The sequence below is a fragment of the Notolepis coatsorum genome, assembly GCF_963971535.1.
Source record: "Notolepis coatsorum genome assembly, chromosome: 4".
NCBI lineage: Eukaryota > Metazoa > Chordata > Actinopteri > Aulopiformes > Paralepididae > Notolepis > Notolepis coatsorum.
Window position 1 is genome coordinate 111,399,559 of NC_140168.1, and position 27,380 is coordinate 111,426,938.

Here is a 27,380-nt window from a genome sequence, read left to right on the forward strand (position 1 = left end):
TGGTTCTGAAAGCTAACATACTTTAAACATCACTATGAACTAGCAGAGCTACATAAACAGCACTGTAAACAAGAGAACTAGATGGCATACAGTATCTGAAGAATGGAATGCTAGTTATGTAAACAAAAACACAGCTAAACTGTCTCAGCACAGCATCAAATAGTGTATCCACATCTTGATTGATTGATTGATTGATTGATTGAAAACGTTATTAACAGATTGCAGAATGGGTACAATACAGACAGTACGGCTCAATACACACAATTGTTAAGGGGATGCAGACCAGTAGGGCTGACCTTCAGAGCTTTTTTTGGCCGAGATTCGATTTTAATTCGAAGCTTCAAAAAAAAGAAAAAATAATTATAATTTTTCTTTAAATTCTTCTTATGTTGTGGGACTTGTACAGCACTTGGTCAACTTTGTTGTTTTTAAATGTGCTCTATAAATAAAGTGGATTGGATTAATTAATAAAATTAATAATGAGTGAGCTGCGCTGCCTGGGCGGCTGCTCTCCGTTACACAGCCAACAACATTACATTACATAATTATGTTGCAACCTTCGTCTATAAAGCAAACAATTATATAAATATTTATATGTATGTAATAGAGACAAAGGCAGAATTCGACTTAATTTTTTAATAAGACATGTTTTTATATGGGTCGGGACACTATAACAAATACTATAGAGCAGTGGTTCTCAAACTTTTTACACCAAGTACCACCTGAGAACGTAGCTGGCTCTCCAAGTACCACCATATGACCGGCGTTAAAATACAGTCTATTCAGCTATGCACAGTTCACGCAGGAGGCAAATGTATTCCTAATACCATTATTTATTGTTAACTTTTGTCAGGCACAGCCACAATGTACAAAGGGATAGCACTAGAACTAGCAAACGCTTCCACACAACTCATACAATGCAAGGGGCATTGAGAACATAATAACTAACATTCTCACATAGCAAGTGAGAAAATTAAGAACAACTGTATTTCAGCAAATGTACTTAATTCTCTCTCTATCTCTCTCACACAGCAAGCAATTGTCCGTTATTCTCTCTCTCACACACACACACACACACACACACACACACACACACACACACACACACACACACACACACACACACACACACACACACACACACACACACACACACACACACACACACACACACACACACACACACACACACACACACACACACACACACACACACACACACACTTATTTGGTTACAAAAACTTAATTTCCTGCATTCTGGTGCAGGAATTTTTGAATGTTTACCCTTTAAATGCCAGTGTTTGTGATGGGCATCACAAATTATTGTAAAAAAGAAAAGAAAACACATATTCAATACATTTTTTAATGTTTACCCTTTAAATGCCAGTTTGTGTGATGGCATCACAAATTATTGTTAAAAAAAACACAGAAAGTAAAATATTTACAATATATCAAATGCAAAGTAAATTTTTCTGGGGGGGATTATTACAGGCTAGGCAGGTGTCAATGATTAGCAGCAACACATATTTTGATGGATTTTTTGTAATGTCAGATTTAACACCAACTCTTTTCAGAAAAGTGGGAGTATTTCATTTTTTATCTGACATTACAAGAAATCTAAAAATAAATGGTTATGATCAGGGCTGAAGTTGAATTAACACTTTGGCTGCCATGGGTTAAATTCATTATCAACCGTAGGTTGCCGGCTCTATTTGTCTATAGAGAAAGTCCCCTTCTTTGCAGGGCTATAACTTTTTAAATTCTATTGCTATATTGCCATTATTAGGGCCCATTCAAAGTCCTATATGTATTGTTCATTGTGTAGCAACGTTAAACTTTTTCATTCACATATTCATAGTAAAGTATGGTCTAATGTATAAGTATGTTTTCATCTCTTTCTGCAGCTTTCTCCAGAACGTGATCTATAGCCCCAAATACATTATATTGATGATGCAATACAGTTTTATGGCAATCAGCGCGATATAAAAAATTCCAACTAGACGTACTTCTAGAAGTTACTACACGTCATCTGATGTTGACCGGATGGGCTAGGGGGCGTTTATAATTCCGTGGGCAGCGTTATACCAATCATCTAATGTGGGTCAAATGTTGATAATAGCAGTTAGTATCGAAGACGGTAACGTTACACGCTAAAACTCACCCCAGTCTCCGCGCGCCGTTGGGCGATCATCGTAGAGTAGAAATTTTATCATTATGGGATGTAGATTTACCCGGTCCATCTCCAGCTTGTATAATGGTATATACGTCCAAATCATGTTGTTTATCGAGTTATTGGCAATCGTACGCTATGTAGTGTGTCGAGATCGAGTCCCGGGACCTATTAGCGAGTGCCCGGAAGTAATACGGCCGTCCAGCACAACCTCTACGGCACTTCCTGTTAAGCGATTGCGCCGATCGGCCACCAGATGGCGCTCCTGAACCGCCAGAGAGCTCAGTGGGTCCTCCTGGTGGATCTCAGGCCAACGGAGGGGACATATGAATCCGATCCCAGATTTTTGAAATATTGATATTAAAGACGCTGTAAAGCGTCTTCGGCAACTTGAGCATGGCCGGGAATGACGTGTTTAAGCGTTTCCCGGCACCCAAAGTGTTAAAGATGTATGACTGTTTAGACTGCATTACTCTCTGTCACAGTGATCTCCTGGTTGTTCCCCACTTATATTATCTAACTATCGCGCTGCCGCAACCAGAAACACTGGCCTGGCCTGCTTCTACGTTCAGTGGCCTGACTGCAAAAAAAAAAAAAAATAATGTTTTTTTGCTTTTTTGGAAATGTTTTCAAGTACCACCAGCAGTACCACCAAGTACCACAGTTTGAGAACCACTGCTATAGAGAATTGTCAGTGCTGTAAAGTTTAAACCTTTTTAAATCTTAGACAAACGAAACACTGCTTTTATGAAATATTGTAAGCTGTCATTTGAGGCTTTATAAAAGCAGCACAATGAACACAAATCTGTCAGTGCCGAGTCCGACCTCATCTTAAATAAAACAAAGAGAGGCAGAGTTAATGAGGCGTATGACGTTCGTTGTATTGGAGGCGCAAGATTTTGCAGGTGGGAGGGGGGATACAAAAATTTAATAAAGATTTATATATATATAATTTTTTTTATATATCCGAATTTTCAAAGTATTTAAGACAGCCCTATAGACCAGAGAAAGACTTTTGCCTTGTTTACATCAGGGTCCCCCATTTTCAATTCATAATGACATTTATGACACAAATCGATCTCTAAACAATGTTTGTATGTCTCCGCAATTGTATGATTCTGGCCTGGTAGGTTAAGCCAGGGGTTCCCAAACTTTTCAGGCCGCGACCCCCAAATAACGGTGTCAGAGAGCCGCGACCCCACTATTATAGGAGGTAAAAAAAAGTATTATTATTATTATTTTTTTTTTTATAAATGTATGGTTGAAACATGCAAACGTTCAAACGCACACACACTAATAAGCATTGGAGGCTTTTAACCAGGGCCGGACTGAGGAAATCATTCAGGCCAGGAAATATAGTGCAAAATATAGTGCTATATGCCCCAGTCAGGCCACCTTTTAAGCAGGGGGTCTGGGGGTCCCCCACCAGGATTTTTTTTGTTACAAAGACTTCATTTCCTGCATTCTGGTGCAGGAATTTTTTAATTTGTACCCTTTAAATGCCAGTGTTTGTGATGGCATCACAAATTATTGTTAAAAACAGGCTGGCATATGTATGATTAGCAACAACACTGATTTTGATGGATTTTCATTTTTTTTGTAATGGCAGATTGAAAAAAATACAATCTTTTATTCAACTTCAGCCCTGATCATAACACCACATATTAATTTTATAATTCTAACCCTTTAAATGCCAGTGTGTGTGATGGCATATATTTGCAATATATCAAATGCAAAGTAGATTTTTCACCGACAAGTGAAATTTTGGCCTCTGGCCCATGGACTAAAAGGCCTTGAGGGGATTTACGTCTGATTCAATTTACCTATCTCAAACCCTGCCCTCTTTTCTTGATCCTCCAATCACAACTGTAGCTTTGTCTGAGGAAAGTTGTGATTGGAAAATCAAGAAAAGAGGGCAGAGATGAGTCAACTGGTATGATGCCAGATGATAAAGAAAATACATTAGGTGTAATAAGTCTTTTGTGTTGGTTATAGTGTTTTATATTTTGTATTGGGTTCTTTGTATTTTGTACTCAAAGTTTTAAGTCTGTATTTATCATTTGTATTGTCTTGTCATTATTATTGTTGATGTCAATGTGGTGTTTGTTGTAAACATTTTTATTAAAATATTTTTTTTTATAAAATGTTTAATAAATTTGGCATAATACATTATCCTTTGACTCACTCCTTCGTTGGTCAGTATGTGAACCAGGAGGCCGTTTCCACAGCCCAGGTCCACGAAGGACTGTTTCTCAGTCAGGCCCTTCTCCGCTCGCTCCTCTGACCACAGCACCTGGACACAAAGCACTGTTTAGCAGCCAGGCTCTGCTCTGCTTGCTCCTCTGACCACAGCACCTGGACACAAAGCACTGTTTAGCAGCCAGGCTCTGCTCTGCTTGCTCCTCTGACCACAGCACCTGGACACAAAGCACTGTTTAGCAGCCAGGCTCTGCTCTGCTTGCTCCTCTGACCACAGCACCTGGACACAAAGCACTGTTTAGCAGCCGCCAGGCTCTGCTCTGCTCGCTCTTCTGACCACAACACATGTATTGATTGATTGATTGAAATGTTTAATTAACAGATTGCAGAATGGATACAGTACAGTACAGCTCAATACACACAATTGTTAAGGGGATGCAGACCAGAGAAAGACTTTCGTCTTGTTTACATCAGGGTCCCCCATTTTCAATTCATAATGACATCAGCGTTTCCGTTAGCCGGTAATTACCGGTATTTGACCGGCAAAATCTGTTAAAGTCCGACATATTTAATCTCTCCGGTCTTAATGTCCGGTGAAAATAATTCCCTGAGTCTAAGCACAATTTGATTATTTGAATTGTATTAAAATAGGCTAAAATTAAATAGCCTATGCGATGAACGAAACAATCATTACATTTGTTTCATCGTTGCTTCTAATAATGACAACGACGTTGTCAGCGAGAGCTTAGTGCTGGGTGTGCAAACTTTTGTGAAGCTGCAGAGCCGGAGCAGCAGCAGCACAATGCAGTACTCCAGCAGTACTCCAATTCAGCCATTTTCAATTCAATGTTGGGTGGGGGGCGCTGCTGTGCGGTCCCCAGAAAAGAGCCAATAACAGCTGAATCTGCTGCTCTGCATCGACATACTCTCGCAAATAAGTCATTGGGAGGTGGAGAGAGAGAGTCGTCACGCAAACCCACGATAATGTTGCCGTCTCTCTCTGCCAAATTTCTCAGTTCTTCGCTTGATATAATTAATACAAATGTCCAATATAACGGAATTCGTTAGCTCATAAAAATGTGATTATAACAGACTGTTGTTTATTAATGTCGGGCGACTGCCCACAGACACCTATTTGATTTAAAGTCGGCAGCAGCACGAGTCTCGGGACTTATTTTATTTGGAATATAATGACTTTATACGCAAAAGTAGCCTAGTTTTAAGTAAAAATATTATAAATCTACATGCCTTGATGATGTCATTCTTTTGTTTTGTTGTCATTCTTTTGCCTATCAATTGTTTTTAAGCTCAATAAACTCTGACCGGAATTTCTCTCATTTGACCGGTAGATTGAAATCTACCGCACACTGAGGCCGGCAACAATTTTTTCTAACAGAAACCCTGACATACACAACATACAGATATAAGAATCTAATCTAATCATCTAATCTAATCTAATCATGACATTTATGACATACATGGCATACAGATATACAGTACTGTAGGGCTGTCCCCGACTAAGGATTTGGATAGTCGACTATGATTGGCCGAAATTAATTAAAAAAAATATATATATATATCTACTTTTTTCTCCCATCCCAATTTCGTATCGTCCAATTCTACCCTCCCCTGTCTCGAACGCTGTTTGGCCATGCCTCCCACAAGCCGGCTGCAATGTGGACGAAGCCTTGCATCACGTGTCCCCTCCGGTACTCGAGGAAGTAGCCGTCGCATCTTTTCACCTGCACAGCACGATCTTTCAGCGGCGAGGGTCTGCGTGGGAGGGACACACCGCCCCCGTCGCTTCCTGATTCTGCTGCGCAGGCGCACCAACCGACCTGTAGGAGTCGCTGTCCACAACGTCCGATCCCCACCCATCAGCTTTCCCACCCCTAATACTGCCAATTGTGTTAGTATGAACGACCAGCCAAGCTGATAGCAATGCGGAGAGCTGGGCTCGAACCCAGCGTCTCCTGCATTGGTGGGCCGATTTTTTTTTTTATGTATAAATATGTATATATATATATATTTTTTTGTATCATTCCATTTGGGCTGTGGGGTGCTTAATGTCTGAAGGAGTCAACGGAAGGCTTCTTGTCCCCTGCAAAAGCATGCAATTGGTCCACTGATGGATACATCTTGATATTTGTCTAGTCTAGTGTGTTCATTAGATGGGTGAAATCCTCTTTCAGTGCCTCTGTGCCTGTTTTCTTAGGCAGTTAGCCTCTGGTATGCGTGCCATTAGCGTTAGCCACGCTTCTAGGCCTCTTTTCTTTTGGAAAGAATGATACAAAAAAATGTAAATTTAAAAAAGTTTTTTTTATTTATTTATTTTTTTCCGACTAAGGTTGGCAGTCGACTACGGCTCTTTTCGATCAATTAGTCGACTATTCGACTAATAGGGGTCAGCCCTACAGTACTGTTATATTTGTGACATACAAGATATGCAGATATACAGTACTGTTAAACAGATCCTAACAGTAAATATATACATACGAGGGGCAGGGAAATGTACATTGGGAGGGGGTGGGTGGGGGAGGGGGGTGCAAGGTGCAAGCATAGGGAGGGGGGGTTTGGACATTTACGGGGGCCAGTTTCTAATTGCAGCCTCCCGTAGGTGTTCTTTGAGAGTGGTTTTGAAAGTGGGTAGTGATTCACATTCCTTTACAGCTGTGGGTAGGGCGTTCCACATTGATGTGGCATAATTGCGAAACGTGTTTAGTCCCTTGTTTGAGCCGAATCTGGGTTTTACATGATTTGTGGAACTCCCTCTGGTGTTGTGGTCGTGGAATTCACTGACCTTTGGGAAGTATTTCGACATGTACATGGGTAAAAAAATTAAAAAAGTAGTAGAACGCGCTCACCTCACTAGACTTGACACTGGGTGCTGTAACCTCTGATATCATACATAAAAATAGGGAAACAATGTCCAGGCACGCACTCCAGGTTTTTCCAAATTTATTGGCAGCCTGTAATCATGAAGTTTCGGTGTGAACACACCTTCTTCAGAATAGCTTGCATGAAGCCTGAAGGGTAAGTGACCCTAGTATATACAAGTCAAACAGGAAGTGACAACATAGGAAGTGACAACACATTCCCACAAGAGATCTGCAAAAAAGTACAAAATACCACTTACAAGCACAACCTTTTCAGAATTATGTAAATCAAAAAGAAGCATGTAAATAAAAAAGAGATATATCTATATATAGTTATATATATTTTATACAGAGTAGGCCTACATCTTAAACTCTAAACATAAACACGCATGACCCATATAAGCCATCTTTCAATTATAAATATAAAGAATGATAAATGAAAATAGTAAACAATCAAATGAAATGAAATAATCAAATGAAACGGGTCAAAACATTTTCCTCATTGAGGCCTCTAGGCTCTAAACAATCCAGAAAATGAATATAAAAGCATTCCCTTTGTAGCAAGAGCCTGTCTCTGTCGCCGCCTCTTGGTGGTCTCAAGACCTGCTCTATACCCATGTATTTTAAGCCAGAAATATCATGTCCTAACTTATTAAAGTGCCTTGCAACTGAAGACTTCTCGTAATTTCTTCTTATAGAACATTTGTGCTCCGAAATTCTATTTTTAAAACGTCTTCTTGTTTTTCCAACATAGTAAAGGTTGCAAGGACATTTAAGCAAGTAAACAGAATCAGAATTACAGGTAATCCGGCCTCTAACAGCGATACTCCTACCTGTACTTTGATGTAAAAAAAAATCTCTTTAATCATGCCATGACATTGGGTACAAGATAAACATGGAAAATTGCCATTTGGAATATTAGCCATAAAATGGGTAAATTTTTTGGGAAAATCTGTTTTAACTAACTGGTCCCTTAAGTTAGGTTGCCGTTTGTAGAAGTATTTGGGTGGTTCCTGGAACACACCTCCGATCTTAGGATCTGACTTTAAAATGTACCAGTATTTGTTCACAATATCACGCATATCTCTAGAAATAGGGCTGAAGGTGGACACCAATGCTACTGAGTTGCTTTTTACTTTGTCTTTATGTGTAAAAAGGGATCGTCTGTTTATCTGTTTAGTTTTATTAAGAGAATTCTCAATAAGGGCCTCACTATATCCTCTAGATCTAAAGTTCTGACAAAGCTCCTTGGCTTGTGTATCAAAAATGTCATCTGTATTACAGATACGTTTATATCTCAAAATCTGACTAAATGGAAGGCTCCTCTTGAGCTCTGGCAGGTGATAACTGCTATAATGGAGAAACGAATTTCGATCAGTCTCTTTTTTTGAAAACTTCGGTATGGACAATATTGTCTCTCTTTTTCACCAATACATCGAGGAATGCTATGGAATGTGAATCATAATTCATAGTAAACTTTTTTTTAAACTTTATTTTTTTAGCGTTTATCGCTTTTCTGGTCAAGCATGACCGACAGTTGTAGGGTGAAACGGGAGAGAGAGCAGGGGGAGACATTCGGCAAATGACGGCGAGTCCGGGAATCGAACTCGGAGTCAACCAGATCCGTGACGCAGCACGGAGTCCCGCGACGCAGCGCGGTAACATGGTGTGCTACTGGAGCACCCTGTTCATAGTAAACTTAATAGTCTCTCTCTGAGAGTTGAGAAACAAGTGGAACTCTTCCAGAGCCTCTTTAGTGCCTGACCATACAAAAAATAAATCATCAATATACCTCCAATAGGCTTTAATGTGTCCAACATATGGATTATTATTGAAAATACATTCAGACTCAAACTTCGACATAAAACAGTTGGCCATATTAACCGCTACCGGGCTGCCCATAGCTAGGCCTCTTTTCTGTAAATAATATTGATCCTGAAAACGAAAATAATTCTTATTAAGGACTTCCTGAGTCAATGATATTAATGCCTCAGTAGAGGGATGTAGCTCTATTCTCTGATCCAAATAATATCTACATGCACTTAACCCATCAATATGTGGGATGCTAGGATATAAACTAGAAACATCCATAGTACACAAAATATCAATAGCTTCTATACTGCACTCATACAGCTTACTTAGAAAGTCGGTAGTGTCCTTTAAATAACCAGGTTGTGCTGCAGCCAATTCTTTAATTCTTTAGTCAACACATTTTGAGATAGGTTCTGTAAGTGACCCGATACCAGCCACAATAGGTCGACCTGGTGGGTTATGAAGATCCTTGTGAATTTTGGGCAAAGTGTAAATAATAGGTCTTACTGGGTTATCATTCACCATGAACTTAAATTCCTTCTCAGAAATCTCACCCTCCTTAAGAAGGCGCTTTAGAACCTCTTTGATCTCAAAAGAGAACCGAACAGTTGGATCTGTGCTTAAAGGAATATACACATCTGTGTCTGCTAATTGTCTATTTATTTCAGCAACATAGGAACTCTTATTCTGTACCACTAAGGCCGAGCCTTTATCGGCCTTCCTGTACACCAGATTATCTAACTGCATCAATTCCTTAAGTGCTAGTCTCTCTGACTCAAGCAGATTAGGGAATAATCTAGTTTCATTACTTTTCCCACATAGAAGCATAACTTCATCCTCCACTAGTCTACAAAATGTGTCAACTGATGCATGATTAATCTGTGGAGTGAACGTGCTACGAGGCTTGAACAGTGTTTTAAATGGTCTATCAGCCGTGTCCAATGAACTGACTTCTGGCAGCACTGTGCTTCCAGGAGTAGAATAAACTATATTTTTGTCGACATCTCTAGAATAAAAAGCTTTAAGCGTAATGTTCCTAAAAAAATTAAACAATTCAACCTTTGTAGTGAAACCGTCCGTCCACCTTACGAGATGGTACAAAAGAAAGTCCTTTTGACAGTAGTTTACATTGGGAGTCACTGAGGTCTACCTCTGAAATGTTGACTATGTTTGCCACCTCCCCCTGCGTCTTCGGGTTAGAAGCTCTCTTGCCTCGTCGGGTCTTCCTGTGCCTCCTCTCCCTGGTAGGGGAGGAGAGGAGCCTGGCTGAAAAACCTTCCGGCTCCTCGTGTAAGGGCCGAACCTTTCAGGTCCTGGTTGTGTCTCATCTGAGCTCAGAGCAGAGGAGGAAGAGCCAGGATAGGGCCGAGCCCCAGCCTGGTGTGCTTGCCTGCGCATACGTGTGTGTATGAAAGTCTGTGAAAGCCAAGGGTAAACCCTATTGGATTCATAGTCCTGCGTGTCTCTTCGGCGTTTAGCCTGTTTATGTTGCTCAATGTCACGTTTATATTGTTACATTTTTGCTGCACAAGCCTCCTTAATGGCCTGCAGTTCCTCTGTGGGGATCGACTCACACATGTCGACCTCCAGTGCAGTGATCTCCTTGCGTAAACTGTCAAGCTTTGTGCTTTCATTTTCGATAATTAAAAGCATCAGATCTAAGGAACACTTATTCAGAATAGTACACCAAGTATCACAAAAAGCAGGGTTCTCTCGACCCAATGTGGGTTCCTTAATGATACGCAAACCTCTAGGAATGATGCTGTCCTTCCAGTACTGTGACAGTGTGGTGCCGTGCAATAAGGAACAAGTCTCTCTGTCTCAGGCGCAACAGAGAACTGGACATGGCGACGCTCCCTCTTGTAGTATGGGAGCCAGTCTCTGAAGGGGGAAACAGACCGCAAATCCGTGTAGAGTCCTCATTGGAAAATGCGAAGGTCTTGCCGGCAGCCATTTTGTAGAGGCCGAAAAGGACCAAACAATTCGCCCTTGTGGGCAGAAAAAAGTATATATAATAGAGGGAGCTGCGTATCTCAAGTGTAACAAGTGAAAAAAGTAGTAGAAAGGTTGTGCTTGCAAGTGGTATTTTGTACTTTTTTGCAGATCTCTTGTGGGAATGTGTTGTCACTTCCTATGTTGTCACTTCCTGTTTGACTTGTATATACTAGGGTCACTTACCCTTCAGGCTTCATGCAAGCCATTCTGAAGAAAGTGTGTTCACACCGAAACGTCATGATTACAGGCTGCCAATAAATTTGGAAAAACCTGGAGTGCGTGCCTGGACATTGTTTCCCTATTATAGACATGTACATGGGTACCTTAGTTGTGTAGTGTATCTTGTAGACCAGGCCCATTGCAAGTTGCTGTACTCTGTCGTCTACTCTAAGCCATCCTAGGTAGTCAAAGTGGGCAGGGGTGAGGTGGGTTCTAGGAGTAAGGTCAAGCAGTAGTCTGACCAGTTTGTTTTGAGATGTTTGTAATCTTGTTTTTAGTGCCTTTGAGGTGCTTTGGTACCATGAGGTGCAAGCATAGTCGTAGTACCCTTGAATGAGTGCTCCTGTTAACAGTTGTTTTTTACAAACAAATTATAATACCGGTAAGTAAATATAAATAGTTTTCAGTGTGTATGTATTAGGGCTAAACAGAGACGCCAGTCAGCCAATATTATGGGCCGATATTAGTATTTTTTTCATACAGATATATTGTTATCGGCAAAGTGCCACAGATATATCGTTGGTCCGTGTTTTTGTTCTATGTCAAAATCTTTTTTCTTATTTCTTTAACGTGACTTTTCTAAATTAAATGTGTGATATTTACAAGGAAATGTTCATTTTCCTACAGTCTTAGAAAGAAGTAAGTATATTGGTTATAGGAAGTCTGGAGTCAAAGTTGTACAGCCTCAACTCACCAAGAGGTACGTCGCTATGGCAACATCTTCATATACAAACTTCTCTGGATCGGTCACTTCTGGCCAAACCTAGATGGGAATGCAAATAAAATATCAGCATTTGAGCACTAAGGTAAGGTAAGGTAAGGTAAGGTAAGGTACATTTTTATTTGTATAGTGCTTTTCTAGATTAAAATCACAAAGTGCTTTACAGGCAGTAAAAAGTTAATCAGAATAACATAACCACACACGTTACATCACATATAATTTAAAAGTTTGTAAAATACTTTAAAAACAACGTTCATTCAAATAAAGAACACATACACAAATGTTACACTGCATACGTGATCAATTAAAAGCCTGACTGTATAAAAAGGTTTTAAGACCCTGTTTAAAATACAAGGTAGCCGATTCCATCATTTAGGTGCTACGACTGAAAAAGCCCGGTCACTCTTGGTTTTTAGTTTGGTCCGGGGGATGAAGAGCGCTCCTTGGTCGGAGGAGCGGAGAGCCGTCCTGGGGCAGTAGGGGGCATGAGCTCACTAATGTAGCATGGGGCTTCACCCTTTAACCCTTTCACTGCCACACGACAGCCGGTTAACCCTTTCACTGTGACAATACAGAAGGTTAGCCCTTTACTATCACACAACCGACGGCGATGCTCCATCATTAGCATCATTAGCTCCGCGGATGCGGAGCTAATGATGGAGCATGGCCGTCGGTTGTGTGATAGTAAAGGGCTAACCTTCTGTCGTGTGGCAGTGAAAGGGTTAAAGCCTTGTAGGTGGTGAGCGCCATTTTTAAATCAATCTTGTATTTTACAGGTAGCCAATGTAACGTGAGATGATGAGATTATGAAATAAATAAATAAACATAACTACTTCAACTTCAAATTACTTTATTTTCCTTTTGGAACTTCATTTGTGCAGTGGTTAAAAGACAAACATACAGTCACAATACATAGACACTCGTCACCACTATAAAAAAAACACCAGCTTCGTTAAAACTACAGTAAAAAAGACCACTATAAAAAACACCAACTACATTACAGTACTTAAAGCATGATATATTAAAATCCATATGGAGCAATTCTATATGTATATAAATAATAAATAATAGTAATGCAGGTGATATGTGTCCATCAGGTGGAAGGGGAAGTCTATTTTTTAAGTAGTCCAAAGTCCTTGGAGGGGGGGGGGGGGGGGGGGGGGGCAGCCCGGCCTCCACCAGACCTAGGTGTTCAGCAGTCTGATGGAGGTTGGCACGAAGCTACCGGAGCCCCTTTTATTCAGTGTTGAAGCTCTGTATCGACAGCCTGAGGGCATTAGTTTGTAATGGGTGTGAAGGGTGTGTGTGTTGTCCTCAACTATTTGAGATGCCTTCCGTTTTTTTCTTTTTTCTCCTCCTCCTTTTTTTTTATTTTTTTTTTTATCTTTTTCCCCCTCCATTTTTCCTCCGATTTTCTCCCATCCCAATGTTAGTCGTATGCCAATTCCCAATCCCCTTCCTGGTCGCTGCGCACTTACCCCCCACAGTCAGATCATCTGGGAGAGTGGAGGCTATCACGTGCTTCCTCCGACACATGTCCAGCCAATCAACCGCTTCTTTTCACCTGGGAGCGCGGATCCTCCCTGAGAGGGCGTAGCGTGTGGAAGGATCACACTATCCCACTCAGGTCCTATCCGTGCTTAGCAGGCGCCCCGACCGAACTGTAGGAGTCGCTATTTACAACGACCCGGACCCACCCCGCCAGCTTCTCCCACCCTCTAATACAGCCAATTGTATTAGTGTGAACGGCCAGGCAAGCTGGTGACAACCCCGGAGCTGTGAGCTGGATTCGAACAGGCGAATCCAGCTCACAGCTCCGGGGTTGGTGACGAACGCAATCTCCGCTACGCCACCTAACCGCCTTTTCTTCTCTTTTTCAATTTTTTCTCCCATCCCAATTTAGCTGTGCCAATTCTCCCCTCCCCTGTCTTGAACGTTGCTCGCATATGCCCCCCACTGGTCGGTTGTAGGGAGGATAGAAGCCTTGCATCACGTGTCCCCTCCGATACACGAGGAGGCAGCCTGTCACATCTTTTTGCCTGCCAGCGCGGACTCTCATTGGCGAGGTGTAACGTGTGGGAGGCTCACACTACCCCCGCCATTTTTCCTGTCTCTGCTGTGCAGGCGTCCCCCAACCGACCTGTAGGAGTCGCTGTCCACAACGTCCAGATTACCACCCATCGACTTCCACCCGCTAACTCTGCCAATTGAGTTAGTATGACGGCCGGCCCAAGCCGGAGGCAACGCCGACAGCCGGAGTCGAACCCGGTGTCTCTATGCCTTCCGTTTTTTGTGGATGCTGCGGAGTGGCTCCTGGTCCTTCCCAATGATCTTACCGCTGATCTTAACGACCCTGTCAAGAGGTTTCTGGTTGATGGCACGCATCACTACAAACCAAGTCAAGTCAAGTCAAGAGTTTTATTTGTCACGGCATACAAGTATACAATGAAATGCGGGTGGTCTTGCCCGCAACGATGTGCAATACAGTGGTACAACATATAATAGAATCCAATAAAAAACAACATTGTGCAATAAACAGGTAACAGGTAACATGGTGGGACATCTCGGTATCTGTACATAGTTATTTACAGAGCATATAGGACATGCTAAGTCCTTTGGTAGTGCAATACACTGTTACTGTTATACTATTTTTAAAGTGACCTTTCCTTTTTGGCCATAAGTGTGGGCGTGTGCGGCATGAGTGTGTGCCTGCTCATGTTAAAGTGGCTGCTAGTGTGTGAGCGTGCACAGCGTGCGTGGCGTGTGTGTGCTCATGTGTGCTTGTGTGTGAAAAGTTCAGTGTTCTGTGGCACTCAGTGTTCATTGTTCAAGACTCTGATGGCCTGGGGGAAGAAGCTGAGCCGAAGCCTCTCTGTCCTAGTAGCTGGGGTTCGCAGGCGTCTGCCTGACCTCAGCAGCTGGAACAGGCTGTTATTGGGGTGGTGGGGGTCTTTCATTATTCTGCAGGCTCTGGATTTGCACCTCTTGTTGTATAGAACCTGCAGGGGAGGTAGTGCAATACCCGTGGTACGCTCGGCTGAGCGCACCACTCTCTGTAGGGCCTTCTTGTCCTGTGCCGTGCTGTTTCCATACCAGGCAGTGATGTTTCCAGTCAAGATGCTCTCTACAGCTCCGGAGTAGAAGGACTGGAGTATCTTCCCCGATACTCTGAACTTCCTTAACTGTCTCAGGTGGTAGAGGCGCTGCTTCACCTTTTTTACGACTGTGTCTATGTGTGTTGACCATGTCAGATCCTCTGAGATGTGGACCCCCAGGTACTTAAAGCTGCTCACCCTGTCCACGGTAGCCCCGTTTATCATCAGTGGTATGTGTGTCTCCTGCTGTCCTCTCCTATAATCCACAATCAGCTCCTTGGTTTTACCAATGTTCAGGAGCAGGCTGTTGTCCTGGCACCAGCGTTCCAGTACCTCAACCTCCTCCCGGTAGGCCTTCTCGTCGTTGTCCGAGATCAGCCCCACCACCACTGTGTCGTCTGCAAACTTCACTATGGAGTTGGAGCTGAACTTGGCCACACAATCGTGTGTGTAGAGTGAGTACAGCAGGGGGCTCAGAACACAGCCCTGGGGGGACCCGATGCTCAGGGTGATGGAGGTCTGACCCCCCACCCTGACCGCCTGGGGTCTTTCACTCAGAAAGTCCAGTACCTAGGCGCTCAGGGCGGAGCTCAGACCCAGCTCGATCAGCTTGTCCACCAGTCTGGTGGGGACTATGGTGTTGAACGCTGAGCTGTAGTCAATGAACAACAGTCTCACATAGCCCCCCTTCTGACGGTCAAGGTGAGAGAGGGTGCTGTGCAGTACCTGGGAGACCGCGTCGTCAGTGGACCTGTTTGTCCTGTATGCAAATTGCATAGGGTCCATATCACTGGGGAGGGAGGCACAAATGTGGTCCTTGACCAGCCTCTCGAAACATTTCATGACCGGTGAGTGCCACCGGTCTGTAGTCATTGAGACATGTTGGGGAGGGTTTCTTCGGTACAGGGATGATAGTAGACATCTTGAAGCAGGCAGGGACCACTGACTCCACCAGGGATTGATTAAATATGGCGGTGAACACCGGGGCTAGCTGGTTGGCACAGGACTTAAGTATGCGTCCTGTTATACCATCTGGGCCAGCCGCTTTCCTGGTGTTCACCTGCATAAATGCTCTTCTCACACTGTGTTCCGACAACGAGAGAGCGTCCCCGCCCCCCCGCGGTTGCCCCCCCCCCCCCCCCCCCCTCCACAACAGCCGGCGCGCCAGTGACGTCACTAGCCGTTGAGCCAGCGGTGCCACCGTCTACACCAAACCGGGCGTAGAAAGAGTTGAGTTTGTCCGCGAGAGAGGCGTCGTCGCTCCCCATTGAGGGGCCGCTGACTTTGTAGTCAGTTATTGTCTTCAGTCCCCGCCATAAGCCTCTTGTGTCGTTTTGTGCCATTTGTGTCTCCAGTTTATCAGCATATGTCCGTTTTGCAAGTTTTACAGCCTTGCGCAGAGTATAGACTGAAGCCTTGTACTCCTCCATGTTTCCTGACTCTCTGCCCAGGTTGTAAGCAGTGGTGCGAGAGTTCAGAGCTGCTCTGATAGTACTGTCCACCCACGGTTTCTGGTTTGGGAAAACCTGCACCGTTTTCATCAGCGAGTGTTATGAAGCTCACAACGGTGTCCGCGTACTCGCTGACGTCACTGGCGCTTCCCCGAAACATATTCCAATCCGTGTCTGCGAGCGCGTCCTGGAGCGTGGCCTCTGATTCGTCAGTCAATTTTTTTGTCTCACGTGACACGACGGCGTCACGTGATCTTTGTTTGTAGGCAGGGAACAACAAGATGGAGTCGTGATCGCTCGAGCTTGTAGACCCCGTCAATGGCGGAGCCGCTACCGCCTTGTAGCCGGCTCTGAACGGGGTGTAACAGTGGTCGAGTGTGTTCCTCCCTCTTGTGGAGCAGGCGATGTGCTGAAAAAAGGACGGCATCACTTTCTTCAGATTCGCCTGGTTGAAATCACCAGCCACGATCGTCGCCGCGTCTGGGTGTTTGATCTGGTGTTTATTGAGATGGTCGTGTAGTTCCACCAGCACTTTGCCAGTATTCGCCTGTGGAGGGATATATACGGCGGTCATGATGACCGCGGTGAACTCACGGGGGAAGTGGAACGGGTGGCACAGAATTGAAAGATGTTCCATGTCTGGGGAGCATGAGCTTGAGAGAACATGCACTTCTTTGGGATTAACCCAGACATTGTTCGTGAGGAGACAGACCCCACCGCCGACGCTCTTTCCAGAGGCTGCTGTGCGGTCCGCTCGTAGGACGGTGAAGGAGTCCGAGGGAGAGACGCTGTTGTCCGGAGTCGCTGGCTTGAGCCATGTTTCCGTGAAACACATGATGTTAACGTCTCTCATCTCCCGTTGGAAGCGGACCCCCTGCCCTCAGGTCATCCATCCTTCCCTCCAACGAACGTGCGTTCGCCAGAAAGATGGATGGAATTGCTGGACGGTAAGCAGATCTTTTTAACCTCAGCCTGATACCTCCCCGTCTCCCTCTGTGCCTCTTCCTGCCGTTTCCTTTGTTGCCGTTGTCCCTTCGGATCTCCGGTGGCCATTCTGGGCATAAAGTGTCTCCAAACTCCTCTTTGAGTCCGGAGTTTAGGTCCATAAGTGTCTGGCGGTCGTATGACGTACCCGCCAGTGTTGTTTTAATAAAAAAAGTAGAAAAAACAAACATAATAGCTAAAAGTGTGCACAATCGTCGCAGAGCTAAACCAGAGGCGACTGACCAGGGTCGCGCCATACTGCTAACCATAATGTGATGTTAAAGGACATTATTGATTCCACAAAGGAGTTGTAGAAAGCCTCCAGGATTGATGGTCGGACCTGAAGCTTCGTCATCTTCCTGGGGAAGAACAGTCGCTGTTGGCACTTAGAGTGGATATTTTCTGCGTTGGTCTTGAAGGTGAGCTTGTGGTCGATGGTGGTGCCAAGGTATTTGTACTCCTCAGCGCGCTCTATTGTCTGGCCATTTATCTCCAGAGCCTGAAGTCCAACTACAAGTCAAGGCTCTCTTGGACTAAGGGGAAGTCTGTTAAATAATAGTCTTGTGTCTTTAATAGTGATTTGTCAACAACAAATCTGTCAAATTGTGTTTCCCATATGATGATTGTCATTTGGAAAATGAAGAACGTCTTTAAAACAAGTGCTTATAAAAAGACCAAATCGTGTCAATATAATTGTGAGGCCAGAGATGTGCTTATTATTATTATCATCATCTTATTACATGGCGTTTTCACATTCGCCGAAATGCTTGCTTGTGATTGGTCAATAGCCCCCCGACAGCGGTCATTATCAGACAATAATGACCGCTGTGGGACAATAATGACCGCTGTGCGCAGCTGTTCGCAATCAAGCCCCACTGACACACACTGTTTCAGTGCAATTAGACACTGCCGGTGTTCTGCTGCCGGCGATGACAGGGGGCGGAGCGACGAGCGGAGCCAGAACGCAGCCAGAACCAGTTTTGCGAGTCGATGTAAAATGAATTAGGTATATTGTTAGTAAGTTAGCCATGTAATAAGCGGGATAATGTATAGCTATACTCGATCATTGTCGCAAAATAATTGACCTTCACCGACGTTTAAAACACCTCGCCGAGGCGGCTCGGTATTTTAAACTCTGTGTCGGTCAATTATTTTGCGACAATGACCTCGTAGCTATACATTATCCCTTACATAACAAATAGTCAGCACAAGGCATTTTTATAAAAGAAACCTCTGCAACTAATGGACTAAATACCAAGAACCTTGCAGCGAACTAGTAGTATAGCAGACAGGCAGCCCTGCTAGAATACAACACAATAAAATGCTATTTTTATTATCCACACAAGATAGGGAGGTGTAGTGGTTACGTCATTGTCGTTTCCCGCACAGTCTTTGGCCACACCCACCATGCAAACGCATGACCAGTTAAAGGCGTACTACGTAGTTTTAGCCACTAGATGCCACTAGAGCACCACCAAAACAATGCGACACTTACCACAGGAAACTAACAGACACTAGAAAGTGAAACACTAAACACTTTACCTTGACCATCTCCTTGTACTTGTCCTTGAGTTGCTGGTACACGAGGCTGTACTTCTCTAAGGGCAGCAGGGACAGCGTGGCCTTGAACTCACTGGTGTTGCTCTCTGTGGCCCAGCGCACCAGTTTGGGCAGCAGGTCCCTGGAGAACCAGGGCAGCTTAGGGTAGACCACCCCGTCGGAGAACCACTCGTCTGGCCTCAAGGCGTGCAGCTCCAACACCCTGGAAACGGGGACGGGGAGTTATAAAGTTATCAAGGCTACGGCACCAATGTTTGTTTCAACAGTGAATGGTTAAGGTGTATTCTTCTTTCATTCGCTTGATACATCAACTGATTTCCACGCACAAATGAAGTCAAACTGAATTTGATTCACAGGCCTGTCTCATATCCCCTCTGTATCAAGCATGAATGAAGACACAGGATATTTTGACGTGTATAAAAACTTTGCTTTGAATACAGATTTTTTTGTTGTCGCGTGATTTGTTTACCTTTTTTTTTTCTTTACTTGTTGACATTTACATTTTACATTTAGTCATTTAGCTGGCGCTTTTATCCAAAGCGACTTACAAGTTCTGTACCACAAGTCATCAGGAAGGGCACAACTCTATCAGCTGAGCAACAATGTTCATCAAAGTGTTGCGTGTTACAGTGTAGGTTAGTTTATTAGGACAAGTGCATGACAGTAAGGTTAGCTGAGCATTTATACTCTTTTTTCGCAATGCCGTGCACACTCAAACAGCCGTGCACACTTAAACAGCCGTGCACACTCAAACAGCCGTGCACACTCAAACAGCCGTGCACACTCAAACAGCCGTGCACTGCACACTCAAACAGCTGTGCACACTCAAACAGCTGTGCACACTCAAACAGCCGTGCACACTCAAACAGCCGTGCACTGCACACTCAAACAGCCGTGCACACTCAAACAGCCGTGCACTGCACACTCAAACAGCCGTGCACACTCAAACAGCCGTGCACTGCACACTCAAACAGCCGTGCACTGCACACTCAAACAGCCGTGCACTGCACACTCAAACAGCCGTGCACTGCACACTCAAACAGCCGTGCACACTCAAACAGCCGTGCACTCAAACAAACTCAAACTTACAAAATAAAGTAAAAAAAAAAAAAAAAAACAATGGCCAAGGCCCAGGCCAGCTTGTCTTAGATATGACACGTCCAAGAAAATCACATCTTGTTCTTTTTCTTGTCGTCTTCATATCAGTCTTGTGTGAGACACGACAAAACCCCTAAACCCATTTTTTTTAATTTATTTTTTTATGTTTCATCTTTGTTTTCATTTGTCATTCCCAGCTGGTGTATTTAATTGTAAGTCTGACCAGAGCTCTTTCTCACTTTGTGGCCAGACGCTCGTGTTACACTGGTCTCTGGTTGTAAACTGAGGATATAAAACTATGTTCTTTTGATACAATTTGACTCATCTGAATTTCTACAGTTTCACTGTTTGGCTCCTTTAAAATATTCCACAACAGACTGCACAGTACAGCTACCGTATTCTACTGTCACTCCACTGGAGGAGTTGAAAGTTAAGTGCCTTGCTCAAAGACACTTCAGCAGTGGGTGTTGCAGGGAGCATTATCGTTCCACTTCACCCTGCTGCACAAATGGTGACCATCCGGTCACGTGTCCGTTTCTCTATCCTTAGACCGACTACTGCTGTGCTAATGGTGAAGTGGACACATTGATCTAGGGACATTATTTATTACGGTCATGTTGATCCATCGATTGAGAAGGAATTGCAGAAAGAATTATGCATTTCCTGAACCCTTATTCAGAATTCTGGAAGGACATTCACTCACTCACTCACTCACCATTCCTCACAGTTGTGATGGAGGAGCTTTAGCTGATAAATGTTGCCCTTCTTTTGACACACCTGCCCCTCTGCGTCCTCTTCAAATGGAATAAAGGTCACTTGTTGTCCGTCAAAGTCTGAAGAGAGGAATAAAACAAAAAGAGATCTCTTAGATTAACATATGTATATATTAGTGCTGTCAAACGATTAAAATATTTAACTCGATTATCGCATGATTGTCCATAGTTAACTCGCGATTAATCGCAAATTAATCGCATTTTTAAAAAAAATTACCTTAACAGATCTTTTTCAAGTTCCAAGTTTTAATACTCTTATCAACATGCGAGTCAACAAATGCTTGCTTTGTGCAGCCATTTAACACAAAAGGATGACCCTCATGCATTGCAAATTTGCATCAAATTCAAAACAGAGTGATGCACAAAATAACTTAAAAGAAAATAATAATTTAAAACAATGAATAAAGTGTGCATGAAATAATAGGGGAAAGAAAACGTTAGGAACTTGTTACATTCACACACAAGGGCTGATTAATCACACACCCCCCTCTCTCCCTCACACACACACTCTCCCAGCTCTTTTTCTCTTTTGCCCCTTCCTCATCTCTCTCACCCCCCTCTCTCTCTATATCTCACACACACACACACACTTCAGAAACAAACATAGTATCAATGAGAGCATCAATAATACACCTGAGTGAAGTCTAGTTAAAAAAAAAAAAAAAAAAATTTAGTTAAAGGACGACTCCACTTTTTTTGGAAATTAGCTTATTTAACATCTTCCCTGGAGTTAGACAAGAAGATGCATACCTTTTTTGTCTCTGTGCGTGCATTTTAGCTTTGGGAATAGACGCTCCGTTAGCATAGCTTAGCTTCATCACTGGAAGTGGGGGAGGACAGTAGCCTTACAGTGCCTTACAGTGTATTGCAAGGTCTGACATTGACCAAACTTGATATGCATGATCTTGGTGGGCTCTAGGTCAACTCCTGAAAAGGGGGTCAATGTCAGACTTTGCAATCAAAGTTAGGGGGCTAATAACCCTTGCCATAATTTCAGTGCGCCCCCTAACTTTTGATTGCAAGGTCTGACATTGACCCCCTTTTCAGGAGTTGACCTAGAGCCCACCAAGGTCATGCATATCAAGTTTGGTCAATGTCAGACCTTGCAATACACTGTAAGGCACTGTAAGGCTACTGTCCTCCCCCACTTCCAGTGATGAAGCTAAGCTATGCTAACGGAGCGTCTATTCCCAAAGCTAAAATGCACGCACAGAGACAAAAAAGGTATGCATCTTCTTGTCTAACTCCAGGGAAGATGTTAAATAAGCTAATTTCCAAAAAAAGTGGAGTCGTCCTTTAATCTTGAGTTAAAAAAATTAGTGGCATTAATAGAATCGGGAGTTAACGCGATATTAACGCGATATATTTGACAGCCTTAGTATATATATATATTAGTGCTGTCAAACGATTAAAATATTTAACTCGATTAATCGCATGATTGTCCATAGTTAACTCGCGATTAATCGCAAATTAATCGCATTTTTTTTTTAATTTTTTTTTACCTTAAACAGATCTTTTTCAAGTTCCAAGTTTTAATACTCTTATCAACATGCGAGTCAACAAATGCTTGCTTTGTGCAGCCATTTAACACAAAAGGATGACCCTCATGCATTGCAAATTTGCATCAAATTCAAAACAGAGTGATGCACAAAATAACTTAAAAGAAAATAATAATTTAAAACAATGAATAAAGTGTGCATGAAATAATAGGGGAAAGAAAACGTTAGGAACTTGTTACATTCACACACACAAGGGCTGATTAATCACACACCCCCCTCTCTCCCTCACACACACACTCTCCCAGCTCTTTTTCTCTTTTGCCCCTTCCTCATCTCTCTCACCCCCATCTCTCTCTATATCTCTCACACACACACACACACACACACACTTCAGAAACAAACATAGTATCAATGAGAGCATCAATAATACACCTGAGTGAAGTCTAGTAAAAAAAAAAAAAAAAAAAAAAAATTTAGTTAATCTTGAGTTAAAAAAATTAGTGGCATTAATAGAATCGGGAGTTAACGCGATATTAACGCGATATATTTGACAGCCTTAATATATATATAACATATATAGCATTATCATGGCAAAATGCCAGAGGCTGGCAGCTGTCTGATTGATTGATTTATTGATTGATTGATTGAAAATTGTATTAACAGATTGCAGAATGGGTACAGTACAGTACGGCTCAATACACACAATTGTTAAGGGGATGCAGACCAGAGAAAGACTTTCGTCTTGTTTACATCAGGGTCCCCCATTTTCAATTCATAATGACATATATGACATACATGACATACAGATATATATCATGACATTTATGACACACGGATATACAGTACTGTACTGTTACATTTGTGACATACACGATATGCAAATATACAGTACTGTTAAACAGAGATCCTAACAGAAAATTCGTCTGAATGAATGAATGAATGAAAACTTTATTTAACAGATTGCAGAATGGGTACAATACAGTTACGGCTCAATACACACAATTGTTAAGGGATGCAGACCAGAGAAAGACTTTCGTCTTGTTTACATCAGGGTCCCTCATTTTCATTTCATATTGACATTTATGACATACGCAACATACAGATATACAGATATATATCATGACATTTATGACACACAGATATACAGTACTGTTACATTTGTGACATACACGATATGCAATATACAGTACTGTTAAACAGAGATCCTAACAGAAAATTCGTCTCAGATTGATTGAATTGATTGATTGATTGAAAACTTTATTAACAGATTGCAGAATGGGTACAATACAGTACAGCTCAATACACACAATTGTTAAGGGGATGCAGACCAGAGAAAGACTTTCGTCTTGTTTACATCAGGGTCCCCCATTTTCAATTCATCAGGACATATATGACATACACGACATACAGATAGACAGTACTGCTACATCTATACATTTATGACATACCAGATTTGCAAATACAGTACTGTTTGTGATACAAAAAGAGTCCAGAATGAATGAATGAATGAAAACTTTATTTAACAGATTGCAGAATGGGTACAATACAGTACGGCTCAATACACACAATTGTTAAGGGATGCAGACCAGAGAAAGACTTTCGTCTTGTTTACATCAGGGTCCCCCATTTTCAATTCATATAGACATTTATGACATACACAACATACCATGACATTTATGGCATAGGGACATATAGGTATTTAGTACTGATACATTTGTGACATAAACGGTATTCCAATATACAGTACTGTTACCCCTAGATCCTGACAGAGTATATACATATGATGGGGAGGGGACTGTACATTAGGAGGGGGTGGGTGGGTGGGAGAGAAATATACATACGGCGGGGAGGGAATATATACATGCGGTGGGGAGGAGGAGAAAAGGGAGAAAAGGGAGTATATACAGTATATACATTTGACGTGAAAACTGTACATTGGAGGAGGCTGGGTGGGGTGTGTGGGGGGGTTGGGTAGGGAGGGGTTGGGAGGGAAACACTGTACAACTGTACAAGCAAAACTGTACATTGGGATATTGACAACCATACTAGGTAATTTACATTGGAGGGGGTTGGGGGGGGAACACTGTACACTGTACAAACAAGCAAAACTGTACATTGGAATATTGACAAAACCATACTAGGTAAATGTCTGTACATTGGAGGGGGTTGGGTTAGGACATTTACAGGGGCCAGTTTCGAATTGCAGTCTCCCGTAGGTGTTCCTTGAGAGTTGTTTTGAAAGTGGGTAGTGATCCACATTCCTTTACAGCTTTGGGTAGGGCGTTCCACATTGATGTGGCATAATTGCGAAACGTGTTTAGTCCCTTGTTTGAGCCGAATCTGGGTTTAACATGATTTATGGAGCTCCCTCTGGTGTTGTGATCGTGGTATTCACTGACCTTTGGGAAGTATTTTGACATGTACATGGGTACCTTGGTCGTGTAGTGTATCTTGTAGACCAGGCGCATTGCAAGTTGCTGTACTCTGTCGTCTACTCTAAGCCATCCTAGGTTGTCAAAGTGGGCAGGGGTGAGGTGGGTTCTAGGAGTCAGGTCAAGCAGTAGTCTGACCAGTTTGTTTTGAGATGTTTGTAGTCTTGTTTTTAGCGCCTTTGAGGTGCTTTGGTACCATGAGGTGCAAGCATAGTCGTAGTACCCTTGAATGAGTGCTCCTGCCAGAGTCTTCAGGGTATTCTTGTTTACCAGAGAGGATATCCGGTACAAGAATCGAGTTCGTTGGTTGACTTTTTTTATTACATTGGATGCCATTTTGTCACAGGAGAGATTAGCCTCTAGGATGGAACCCAGGTAGGTAATTTCATCTTTCCTTGTGACAAGTACAGCTCAGTACAGCTCAATACATACAATTGTTAAGGGGATGCAGACCAGAGAAAGACTTTCGTCTTGTTAATAATAATAATAATAATAATAATGGATTGGATTTATATAGCGCTCTTCGTGACACCCCAGAGACCCCAGAGCGCTTACAGAGTCCATTATTCGTTCACTTCATACACAGTCATACCGGTGGTGGTAAACTACAATTGCAGCCAGAGCTGCCCTGAGGCAGTGAGGCAGACTCACGGAAGCGTGGCGAATAATCATCGCCTACGGCCCCTCCGACCACCACCAACATTCATTCACATGCATACACATTCATACGAGGCAAGTAGGTTAAGTGTCTTGCCCAAGGACACAACGGCAGTGGGATGGACATGGGCTTGAGCGGGATTCGAACCACCATCCCTTCGATCATTGGACGACCCGCTCTACCCGCTGAGCCACGCCTGTTTACATCAGGGTCCCCCATTTTCAATTCATCATAACATAAATGACATACATGACATACAGATAGACAGTACTGCTACATCTATACATTTATGACATACCAGATTTGCAAATACAGTACTGTTTGTGATACAAAGTGTCCAGAAAAGAGTGTATATACATTTGACGATTCTTACCTTTGAGTAAGGCTTCTTTATGCACAACAGACTCGTAACAGTTCACTTTTGGAATGAAGGTTCTAACGCTGTAGGACCACGTCGGCTCCTTCTCATGTGGCGATGATGATGTGGATGAAGGAGATCCTCTCGTCAAGAAACACAGGACATCACTCGAGTCAACAACAGAGCCACAGGCCAGCAGGGCCAGTGCTTCAGTGTCCACGTCCTTGAATGAATGAATGAATGAATGAAACGTTTATTTAACAGATTGCAGAATGGGTACAAATACAGTACGGCTCAATACACACAATTGTATAAGGGGATGCAGACCAGAGAAAGAAGTTTGTTTTGTTTACATCAGGGTCCCCCATTTTCATTTCATATTGACATTTATGACATACACAACATACATGACATTTATGGCATAGGGACATATAGGTATTTAGTACTGATACATTTGTGACATATACCTTACTGTCCGTCTCTTTGGCTCCACAGAGACGTTTGTTTACAACGTGGGGTTTCTTGATCCACACGTCGACAGCTGACCAGAATCCCTCGGGGAAAGATTTGCATTCCCCTGGAAACTTGATATCAAATAGTTTGGACATAGTTACACAGCATGTAAACAGTTTGCCATGTGTTCTTTACAATCCACGAGTTGACTTTTCTTCTGTTGTATTTCGGGGCAAAAATGCGGTGAAAGAACGCATGTGCTTTAACTAAGTGGAACGAGTATATTTATCTGAATAATTTGCAACGCATATCGCACTAGAATAGTACATTTGGTTAAGTAGCTGTATGTTGTTGTGGAGACTGGGGAGGAAAAGAGGAGCAGCGGATATATTGTCGCTCTGTGATGACGTGAGATGATATTCCAGAATTAAACACTAGAGTGTGCTGTTGTTCTTTTTTTTCTGTCAACCTAATCGGAGTCAATTTATTGAAAACTAAAAGGACTGTTAAATGCAATTAAAGGAGAATGTCACCCATTTTAAGAATTCACATTCCGGTGCCCCAGAACAGTTCAGTCTGTATTTGTGTGAACATGCACCACTCAAGAGACAGAAGGTCCGTGATGTCACTGGTATGTAAAATCCGGGACTGTGCTCCATAGAGACAATGGGGCTCTGAATTTACGAGCCCATAAAATGTAACCCAAATGAGATTTTAGATTCTGGTGCGGGCCTTCTTGCAATGCTCGAATATAACCTCATATGGGTGTAAAAACGCACACAAACATGTTATGGCCTCATAAAGTCAGAGCCTCATTGACAGTGTATGGAGCAGCCCCAGATTTTTACATCCCAGTGACATCATTGATTTGAGGGGTTTCTCTGATATCTAGCTAAGCACGCCTTAGTGTTCCATCAGACCGCTTGAGGCTAGAGCAGTGAAGCTGAGGGCCATGTGTACACAGTCCACAACTGGATTCATACATTTCATTATTCTTTATACGGTTCGCGGTCGCGGCTCACGGCGC

General features: G+C 42.9%; 1 protein-coding gene across 1 annotated transcript in view; it reads right to left on the bottom strand.

Annotated features, from left to right (window-relative positions):
• The window catches only part of trmt44 (tRNA methyltransferase 44 homolog), a 107,763-nt gene extending 81,057 nt beyond the window's left edge, over positions 1-26,706 (bottom strand). The window contains exons 1-6 of the mRNA XM_084311797.1: positions 26,368-26,706; positions 25,916-26,123; positions 20,896-21,013; positions 19,065-19,284; positions 11,966-12,034; positions 4,356-4,463 (exon numbers count right to left, since the gene is read on the bottom strand). Of these exons, the coding sequence (XP_084167923.1) occupies positions 4,356-4,463; positions 11,966-12,034; positions 19,065-19,284; positions 20,896-21,013; positions 25,916-26,123; positions 26,368-26,508 (864 nt within the window). The 5' untranslated portion in view covers positions 26,509-26,706. The remainder of the gene's footprint in view (positions 1-4,355; positions 4,464-11,965; positions 12,035-19,064; positions 19,285-20,895; positions 21,014-25,915; positions 26,124-26,367) is intronic.
• Between the last annotated feature and the right edge of the window lie 674 nt (positions 26,707-27,380).